The sequence below is a fragment of the Trichomycterus rosablanca genome, chromosome 3 (assembly GCF_030014385.1).
Source record: "Trichomycterus rosablanca isolate fTriRos1 chromosome 3, fTriRos1.hap1, whole genome shotgun sequence".
Classification (NCBI taxonomy): domain Eukaryota; kingdom Metazoa; phylum Chordata; class Actinopteri; order Siluriformes; family Trichomycteridae; genus Trichomycterus; species Trichomycterus rosablanca.
The window spans coordinates 27,534,977-27,546,186 of record NC_085990.1 but is presented as its reverse complement, the minus strand read 5'-3'; the positions used below and the strand labels follow the sequence as shown (position 1 = coordinate 27,546,186).

General features: G+C 40.8%; 1 protein-coding gene across 5 annotated transcripts in view; it reads right to left on the bottom strand.

Moving 5' to 3' along the window:
• Positions 1-11,210, bottom strand: part of dipk2ab (divergent protein kinase domain 2Ab) — a 168,771-nt gene that overhangs the window by 131,360 nt on the left and 26,201 nt on the right. For all 5 annotated transcript variants that reach the window (XM_062991139.1, XM_062991136.1, XM_062991137.1 and 2 more), the window contains one exon: positions 2,757-3,618. In XM_062991139.1, the coding sequence (XP_062847209.1) occupies positions 2,757-3,410 (654 nt within the window). In that variant the 5' untranslated portion in view covers positions 3,411-3,618. The remainder of the gene's footprint in view (positions 1-2,756; positions 3,619-11,210) is intronic.

Below are 11,210 nucleotides of genomic sequence, written 5' to 3'. Positions count from 1 at the left end.
TAAATACTTTATCAGGAGCACCTTTCTGGTACTGCGTTAATTAATTATTTAACAAGCTATGCCCACCAACTCTGTAGGCCTACAACTACTAACTACTAACATCTGGTGCTTAGTAAACTTTTTCAACCTTGTTTCTCAATTGAATGGGATCCACATAGGCCCCTAACTGACCAGATGACTTTTGAGGTTTGGACCATTCTCAGCACTGCAATGGCACTGACATGGTAAAGTATGTTGTGCTGGTATATGAAAAGCAGGTGCAGCAGTGTTGGAATTTTTAAATACTCTTTGATCTTACTGGCCCCTTCATTAGGAAACCTATTTCTAGTCAACACTTTTTAAACACAGGACGCTGTTGGCTTTATATTGAACTGCTGTTCTCATCCTAGTATTGACGCTAAAGTGGTTAATGGGTTAAAAAAATCTGGCAAAATGTGCATTCCTAAGTACAATACAGGTATTGTTCGCTTTTCAGATGATCATTTCACGACACTTGGCTTTTACAAAAGACCGACAAAAGAAAAACCTGTTCTTGCTGAGTAAAAGCAATCCAAAGAGAATTTTGGCTTTACAAAAAGGCAACAACAGCATTCAGCATTTGTTTTACAGCAGGCCGTTATAGAGGCAAGGCACACCATTACAATACAGGCCACTTTACCAAAGTTTGCTTTATGCCACTTTGCTTTCACGAGAGAACAACATTAGAACAGTACCAGTTTTCATTAAATGAGGAAAAATCTTATTTTACAGCAAGGCAGTGATTTTGGTAAGTGATACTACACTGTACATTTCTACTCTCTATAGGCAGTTATAAATCAGATCATTCCTGCTTATGTTATTTTAGCTTTTCCCAATTTACTTACAAAAGGTTTCATAGGAATGCTCTACTTTCAACGGTGATGGCGGGAGGAGTAGTAATTGGTCGTGTCTGAGAGACTGAGAGAGAGCTTGTAGTCCGGTTTTAGCGCCATCTGATTTCCACCTTTTTGGACCACTCAGACAAGTTTAAGAGGAAGAAGATTTTCATGTGATGATGTGAAAGCAGCAGCGCATCAGTGGCTACACGCTCAACGGAAATTTTTTTTGCTGATGGTAGTGCAGGGCGGTATGACATTCAGTATACCGGCTTTGATTCCTCGTACCGTATGGATTTTGCCATATACCGCCATACCGTAGCACAGTTAATACAACAAACTTCAATAGGCAGCAAATCATATAATATTTTTTGCCGCTAAAAACGCTATGGAGCCATTTATCCAGTAGCCTTAGCATAACAGTCTGAACAGATGAGAAAAGCTTCGTCAAAACGGCAAGGAAATAATTAAATAACAAAAACACAACAGATGGAGGATGAAAAGAGAGACACCAGATATGCACCGTGAGAATATACCTAAGAAATGAGCAATGTCAGCAGTTTTTTTAGACCAAAAGACTATATACTGGACGGTTTGTCAAGCCACGGCTGTTGCAAAAAAACAAACAGTGAAGCGACTTTACTAACACAGTAATAATTCACCTATGCAAGGACATGATTCCTCTAGAGACAGGCAAGAAAGAAGGTTTCAGAACAATAATTAAAACACTGGATTACAGGTATGTTTTATGAGGTGAAACTATTTCAGTTTAACTACAAGTTAACGTTTTGGCATCCAAGTTCTGTTTTCACTCCGTTGCAGTTTGCACAGTAAAAACTGTTTACATTCTGCAGATGTTTCATTCGTACTGATTCCCTCATAAATTGTGTCATTTTGTGCTGTCAAGCAAACTAATAGTGCTCAAAACCTTCATTATACACTGATCAGCCATAACATTAAAACCACCTCCTTGTTTCTACACTTACTGTCAATTTTATCAGCTCCACTTACCATATAGAAGCACTTTGTAGTTCTACAATTACTGACTGTAGTCCATCTGTTTCTCTGCATACCTTTTTAGCCTGCTTTCACCCTGTTCTTCAATTATCAGGACCACCACAGAGCAGGTATTATTTAGGTGATGGCTCATTCTCAGCACTGCAGTGACACTGACATGGTGGTGGTGTGTTAGTGTGTGTTGTGCTGGTATGAGTGGATCAGACACAGCAGCGCTGATGGAGTTTTTAAATACTCACTGTCCACTCTGTTAGATACTCCTACGTAGTTGGTTCACCTTGTAGATGTAAAGTTGTTTGAGTTGGTCATCTTTTAGACCTTCATCAATGGTCATAGGACGCTGCCCACAGGGCGCTTTTGGCTAGATATTTTTGGTTGGTGGACTATTCTCAGTCCAACAGTGACAGTGAGGTGTTTAAAAACTCCAGCAGCGCTGCTGTGTCTCATCCACTAATACCAGCCAGCACAACACACACTAACACACCAACACCATGTCAGTGTCACTGCAGTCCTGAGAATGATCCACCACCTAAATAATACCTACTCTGTGGTGGTCCTGACCATTGAAGAACAGGGTGAAAGCAGGCTATATATATATATATATATATGATGAAATTAAAATGGTTTATATTCCATGTGCTTTTGACAATAGAAAAAGCCACAGACTAATATAAAGTCCCAGTCATACAAAAGAAAAATACTGTAATATACTGTGAAACTGTCAGAATCTTAAAAATACCATGATATACATTTTTGGTCATGAAATTCTTAATAAATAGTTTTAAAAAGTGCAGAAACTTTTTGAAGAACTTTTGTATTATGTCAAACCCCCTCCCAAGTGGCAACTATCCCAATCCAAAATATAAGACCACAAGCCAGACCTACCTGCAGCACTAGGGGTTCAGGGTTGAATGCCAAAGTCATCAGAAGCTGCATCCTCTCTGTATCTTTGAGATTTTTTAATAGGAAGCTTCCAGAGTCTTTAGTCTCAGCATATCTCCTGACTATTCTGTCCAGCAGTCTCTGTGAGGGGCAATGGACCAGGTCAGACCAACCCTCTACTACATCCGGGGTCAAGAGACGCACGTCTCCATTGAGCCGTGCAAACTCCGTCTTGTACATGGCCTGGATGAGGTCGCAGCGAGGACGTCCCGTGGCCCGTTTGCAGATCTTCTGATCGATGTCAGCCAGCTCCTGGTTGGAGCCTAGTCGCTTGAGGACAACGCGGCGCGTGCCCTCCCGTGGCTCACCATACTGGGCGAAGAAGACGTTCTTGACGTTAAAGACATCAAGAAAGCGCAGTCTGCCCCACGACTCAAATGACACCTGACCGTTCATGAACTTGCGACACCAGCTGGTCCCGAAGCAGGCCGGACACTTGTTGAGGTGAATAAAGCGGCGGTCAGTCAACTCGTTCTTTTGGAAGGATGCGAGTAGTGTGTGGGTGTTCATCAGAAGGACGACAAACAAGCCCACAACAAAAAAGAGCTTCAGGCAGCGGTACGTTCGGCCCAGTTTGAGGGGAAGAAAACGCAGCATGGTGGGGCCTGGGACTTGGATAGGGTGTGAAATGAATAGGTTTTAGGAACAAAATCACTCAAGTCCTTTCATTGTGTGCTGGGTTTTGGTCTAGAGCAGCCAGAGAGGTAGGGGAAGTTGGCGCAGTCTTCCCATACACAACTGTGACGTGATTCCAGTGGACATCTTGTCCTGGCCAGGTAGGAACGCACCATTGAGCCCAACAATCCTGTAACACAAAGAGCAAGAGGGTCAGTGAATGAGACTGGAAAAGGAAAGGCACATCAAGCAAACATTTACATTATTCAACAGACGCTTTTATTTAAATCAACTAGACAATTAAAGCAGGGCTTGCTCGAGAGTCAACAGTAGCCACTTGGCATTGAACTGGGCTTGAACTAGTGGCCTTTCGATTATCTCAACTGTGGAGCTCCAAATAGTGCAAGTCACAGTCACTGAGAGACACTAGTAGTCATATTTTCATAACAAACATTTGGTCGATGCTGACTACAACCCCAAATCAGAAAAAGTTTGGACAGTATGGAAAATGCAAATAAAATAAAAATGCAGTGTTCCTTACATTTACTTTGACTTTTATTTGATTGCAGACATTTTGAACCCAAGATATTTCATGTTTTATCTGCTCAACTTTATTTCATTTATTAATATACCTCCATTCCTGCATTTCAGGCCTGCAACACATTCCAAAAAAAGTTGGGACTGTGGCAATTTAGGGATAGTAATGAGGTCAAAAAACTAAATAATGATGTGATTCCAAACAGGTGATGTCAACAGGTGACCAGCCATACTGGACCATCCTGACTGTTATAAGCAACAAGTCCGAAAGCCAGGGTCTGTCATGGTATGGGGCTGTGTCAATGCCCTGGGCAAACGTCATTTACTCTTCTTTAATGGCAGCATTAATGCAAAAAAAAGTACATTGAGATCTTAGAACAACATATGCTGCCTTCAGGACGTCATCTTTTCCAGGGACGTCCATGGATTTTTCAACATCTGCACACATTACAAAGGCATGGCTGGGTACGGAAGAGGGTACGGGTACTGGACTGGCCTGCCTGCAGTCCTGACCTGTCTCCAATAGAGAAATTGTGGAGAATTTTGAAATGAAAAATGCGAGAACGACGACCCCGTACTGTTGTACATCTTAAGACGTGTTTGCAGGAAGGACGGGACAAAATAAAAGCTGAAACACTAAATCACTTGGTATCCTCGGTGCCAAAAGCAAGGTAAAAAGGAATGGCAACATTACAAAGTGGTAAACGCTTTACTGTCCCAACTTTTTTGGAATTTGTTGCAGGCCGGAAATACAGGAATGAATGTTTATTAATAAATTAAATGCAGTTGTCCAGACAAAACATGAAATATATCAGGTTCATCCTGTCTGCAGTGAAATAAAAGTCAAAGTAAATGTAAGAAACTGTTTTTTTTTATTATTTTGTATTTTTCAACTTGCAGTTGTAGTTAGTTATTTGAGACACAGCCAGAATAAATCCAGTTTGCTTGTCCATACCTACAGTGCCTTGCAAAAGTATTCAGCCCCCTTGAACTTTTCAACCTTTTGCCACATTTCAGGCTTTAAACATAAAGATATGAAATTGTAATTTTTTGTGAAGAATCAACAACAAGCGGGACACAATCGTGAAGTGGAACGAAATTTATTGGATATTTGAAACTTTTTTTAGAAATAAAAAACTGAAAAGTGGGGCGTGCAATATTATTCAGCCCCCTTGCGTTAATACTTTGTAGCGCCACCTTTTGCTGCGATTACAGCTGCAAGTCGCTTGGGGTATGTCTCTATTAGTTTTGCACATCGAGATACTGAAATTTTTGCCCATTCTTCCTTGCAAAACAGCTCGAGCTCAGTGAGGTTGGATGGAGAGCGTTTGTGAACAGCAGTTTTCAGCTCTTTCCACAGATTCTCGATGGGATTCAGGTCTGGACTTTGACTTGGCCATTTTAACACCTGGATAAGTTTATTTGTGAACCATTCCATTGTAGATTTTGCTTTATGTTTTGGATCATTGTCTTGTTGGAAGATAAATCTCCGTCCCAGTCTCAGGTCTTTTGCAGACTGCAACAGGTTTTCTTCCAGAATGGTCCTGTATTTGGCTCCATCCATCTTCCCATCAATTTTAACCATCTTCCCTGTCCCTGCTAAGGAAAAGCAGGCCCAAACCATGATGCTGCTACCACCATGTTTGACAGTGGGGATGGTGTGTTCAGGGTGATGAGCTGTGTTGCTTTTACGCCAAACATAACGTTTTGCATTGTGGCCAAAAAGTTCGATTTTGGTTTCATCTGACCAGAGCACCTTCTTCCACATGTTTGGTGTGTCTCCCAGGTGACTTTTTATGGATATCTTTGAGAAATGGCTTTCTTCTTGCCACTCTTTCATAAAGGCCAGATTTGTGCAGTGCAGTGTCTGATTGTTGTCCTATGGACAGAGTCTCCCACCTCAGCTGTAGATCTCTGCAGTTCATTCAGAGTGATCATGGGCCTCTTGGCTGCATCTCTGATCAGTCTTCTCCTTGTTTGAGCTGAAAGTTTAGAGGGACGGCCGGGTCTTGGTAGATTTGCAGTGGTCTGATACTCCCTTCATTTCAATATGATCGCTTGCACAGTGCTCCTTGAGATGTTTAAAGCTTGGGAAATCTTTTTGTATCCAAATTCGGCTTTAAACTTCTTCACAACAGTATCTCGGACCTGCCTGGTGTGTTCCTTGGTCTTCATGATGCTCTCTGCGCTTTAAACAGAACTCTGAGACTATCACAGAGCAGGTGCATTTATACGGAGACTTGATTACACACAGGTGGATTCTATTTATCACCATCAGTCATTTAGGTCAACATTGGATCATTCAGAGATCTTCACTGAACTTCTGGAGTGAGTTTGCTGCACTGAAAGTAAAGGGGCTGAATAATATTGCACGCCCCACTTTTCAGGTTTTTATTTCTAAAAAAAGTTTAAAATATCCAATAAATTTCGTTCTACTTCACGATTGTGTCCCACTTGTTATTGATTCTTCACAAAAAAATTACAATTTCATATCTTTATGTTTAAAGCCTGAAATGTGGCAAAAGGTTGAAAAGTTCAAGGGGGCTGAATACTTTTGCAAGGCACTGTAGATATAGCAAATAGGAAGTTGAAATGCACAGTTGTGCCCTGGTTTCATGTCCTCAGTAACTAAGTCAAAAAACTTCTCAAGTAAAGATGTGATATTTACATTCATTTGTAACATCTGGAAACATCTGAAAACTAACTGCTTAAACTCTGCACATATTGGTCTGTGTGTAATGTTACATTTACAGTCACATTTTCTGCATTTAGCAGACGCTTTCATCCAAAGCGACTTACAGTTGTGACAGTATACAATCTAAGCAATTGAGGGTTAAGGGTCTTGCTCAAGGGCCCAACAGTTGCAAACCTGGCAGTGGTGGGGCTTGAACCGGCAAGCTTCTGATTACTAGTCCAGTACCTTAACCACTAGGCTACAACTGCCCACGTTACTTGATGGCAAAAATGATTTTGATATTTTGCATCATGCTTGCCAAGTTCACCTTGATAGGCTGTTTGTCATCAAAAAAAGCATGAACACCCAACTCAAAGCATGAAGACCCAACACGGCCCAACCTGTAGCAATTGTGCAGGACACATCACAAAAACTTGTCTAAATTAGCCAACAATGCTCATTAGCCCAACGTTAAACAGTCTGCTTAGTGTAAGAGAAAGCACAATGGACAGGAAACATGCCAATTTCCAATTAGTACTCAATCGGCATTGATGGTAAAGGGCCATTTAGGGTATACTGTTGGCAAACAACACATGGTGTTGTCTTACAGCCAATAGACAGCTTAGTTTACCTGAACTGAAGAAGGTAACTCATGCCAAGTTGGGCTTTTGCAAGGCCTAGCCAGATAACATGCCTGTCATCTATTACACACTATAAGAGGATGCCCTCCCACTGCTCCAGACCTACAGAAACATCTTTAGTATAGAATATAGCATAGCTAAGATATTTTTTTGCCATTTTAGACCAAACAAGCTGGATTTCTGCCAGGCCATTAAGCTGGTACACATTTTAAACGAGGTAGCTCTGGCTTATTTCTACCCCTGAGAAAAGTTAAACAAATTAGTAAAGAAAAAAAGCAAAGGAGCGAGTAGGGAATGCAAGAGTGACAGCAACCTTCCAGCTATTAATAAACCTGGCTAGCAAGCATCCCTTAGAAAGACATTTTATTTACAGCAGTAGTGACTATAGCAGTGCAGAGCATAGAAGAGCTATTGCCTCAACATGGAAAATACTGTATCCCCAGCAAACTGGGTCTGATTATTTTCAGCTCCAGACAGTCTAACACAGTTTAACCTTTAATCTGACCTGCACAAGAAGTTTCTCACTCTGAGGTCATTAGCCATTAAAAAAAAGTCCTATTCATAATCCAAATACTGTGGTACCTTGTAACTCGACGTCCCCTATACTCAAAATCTTTGAAACTCTGCGCTCTTCTTCGAGATATTTTTACCCTTAAACTCGACATTTCTCGATGTCGCTTTGTTCAGCGCTCAGCTTGGGCGATGAAACATCATCAAAGTGTGAATATGAGACGAATCTGCATTTGTGTGTAATAACCGTCAAATCCACTCTGAAGCATCTACATGTACCCGTGTTTAGCTGGATTTTCATCCTGTTTCACTTTTAAACTTGTGTTATAGCTCGGGGTGCTGAAAATTTTTAAGATTCAGCTTTTCCGAGAGAGTCTAAAACACTTATCATTACAAAAATAGCTTAATGTGATTTGTTAACACGACACAGAAACACAAAACTTCTCCTAATTATTACTGCTCATAAGTTCTCTCCATTAATGAACTTCCACACTCGTTGTTTTAGTACAATGTCATGTTAAGTTTTGTGCACCGCCTCACTCAATAGGAAATAACGGCACAGCCAGCTCATACTCAGCCACTCGCTAAGGAATATAATATTCCAAGATCAAATATCTCCACGATTAAGAAGGAAACATGTAACTGTTTGGACTGTATGTAACTGTTTTTAATTGTATTTCAGTGTTTTATTTTATATTTTATATTATAAGTGTCAAAAACAACCCCATTATTTTACATTAGCCTAAAATATATGCAGTTCCACAGAGCCATGGAATGCATTAACAGGTTTCCCATACATCCTTATGGGAAAAAAATACCTTGAAACTCAACACATTTCAAACTCGACACCAGTCCCAGCACCAATTGACGCCAAGTTTCAAGGTACCACTGTACAGGCCGCTCAGGTGGTGCAGCGGTAAAGTACGCTAGTGCACCAGAGTTGGGGTTCTGAATGCATCGCATCAAATCCTGACTCTACCTCTCCGACTGGGTTGGGCGGCAGCATGAACAACGATTGACTGTTGTTCAGGGTTAGAGGGTAGAGAGTCGAATGGCTGACTGATGGCGCCTGCACAGGGCTGAAGAATAATGCTGATGGGGGTGTGACCCTCCGTACACAGCGTCCATTAGTGTATGAACTCAACTAGTGCAGGTGAAAAATGCAGTCTGTACTGATTGCGTACCGGAGGGGGCGCAAGTCAGTTGAGAGGCGTCCTCAGTCAGTGGTGAAGGGTCGAACCAGTGTAGAGGACACAACTAGAATAGGGGAGAAAAATTGGGGGGAAAAAAAAAGGTACCACTGTACAAACATTTTAACTATGTAGAATCAAACTGATACAGGCAGAGAGCCAATAAAGGACATCTAATACAGGTTCTTTCCACTTCCACTTGTACTTCCAAACCAGAATCAGTACATTTTGTGTGTGAAACACTTTTCTGGACCACACGCCTTTCCATATCTATTTTTGATATTGATGTATACCAGAAAACAGTGGTTTGAACAAACTGGTGTGCAGACCAGACATTAACTGAAGCTTTCCTATTTTGGACACATTATCAGAAGAACCAACTAATTGGAAAAGACAGTTATGCCTGGAAGAGTTGGGAAATAAAAGAAGAAAGGGACGGCCAGCAACAAAATGGATGAATACAATTAGTGAAACAATAAATGAGCCATTAAGAAGCCAGAAGACCCAAACAGTAGACAGAATAGTCTGGAGAAACACTATCCATATACCAGGTCACCAGGAATCAACTTGATGGCATTTAATTATAATAATATCTGCTACCAGTAGAGGCAAAAGGCAAAAGTACATCAATTGCTAAGTTCGCCAGTTCAGGATACTCTGCTTTGACAGACAGCCTAAACTATTGATGTAGATGGCTTATCAGCATCAGAATGGATGGCCTCGCTAGTGGAGTCCTCAGCTGAAACAACGCAGTCATTGTTTGTGTCATTGATTTATCTTCACTGTTGCCCTATTTTAAAGTTTTGCTAGCCAACAATGCTTTTTACAGACTAAGCTGGATAACATAAGATATGCGTGTGTGTATATGTTTAGCAAGACTAATCAAATATGCCTCCTGTGGATGAAAAATGAATTGCTTTAGTTTGAAAAGTAAAAAAATCTCATAATATCACCCCCCATTGACAGGTACAAACAACTGGCTTCCTATTTCAAGTTTCATAACCACTGGAAATAAAACACTGTGGACTGCAGATGAAGAGGAATAGCCACTCGATATACACCGATCGGCCATAACATTAAAACCACCTCCTTGTTTCTACACACACTATGCATTTTATCAGCTCCACTTACCATATAGAAACACTTTGTAGTTCTACAATTACTGACTGTAGTCCAACTATTTCTTTACATACTTTTTTAGCCTGCTTTCACCCTGTTCTTCAATGATTAGGACCCCCACAGGACCACTACAGAGCAGGTATTATTTAGGTGGTGGATCATTCTCAGCACTGCAGTGACAATGACATGGTGGTGGTGTGTTAGTGTGTGTTGTGCTGGTATGAGTGGATCAGACACAGCAGCGCTGCTGGAGTTTTTAAATACCGTGTCCACTCACTGTCCACTATTAGACACTCCTACCTAGTTGGTCCACCTTGTAGATGTAAAGTCAGAGACGATCTCTCATCTATTGCTGCTGTTTGAGTTGGTCATCTTCTAGACCTTCATCAGTGGTCACAGGACGCTGCCCAAGGAGCGCTGTTGGCTGGATATATTTTTGGTTGGTGGACTATTCTCAGTCCAGCAGTGACAGTGAGGTGTTTAAAAACTCCCGTAGTGCTGCTGTGTCTTATCCACTCATACCAGCACAACACACACGTTGAGAATGATCCACCATCTAAATAATACCTGCTCTGTGGTGGTCCTGACCATTGAAGAACAGGGTAAAAGCAGGCCAAAAAGGTATGTAGAGAAACAGATGGACTACAGTCATTAATTGAAGAACTACAAAATGCTTCTATATGGTAAGTGGAGCTGATAGAATGGACAGTGAGTGTAAAAACAAGGTGGCGGTCATAATGTCATGCCTGATCGGTGTATAAATCGTTATTCAAATGTGACAACATACACTGAATTATTTTTACATCCAAGTGAGAAACTATAAAAAATTTACCTGCACCATTCATTAATGGCAAGTAAACAAAGATCCAATAATTAAATACTTCACAAACGATAAGGCATATAATATTGCTTTTTATTACTCTTACCCCATATCCACTATTAAGACGCATTAAAGAAAGAATTTATTCTCGAGAGAACAAGCCTGCATTGATGAATAAAGTCCCCAAATTAATCTAAGGTCTAGAATTAAGTATTCAGGACAAGTATAAAAAACACCCTCAGGCATTCATAAACCATTATGAATTTTCTCAACCTACATATGCTAACACCA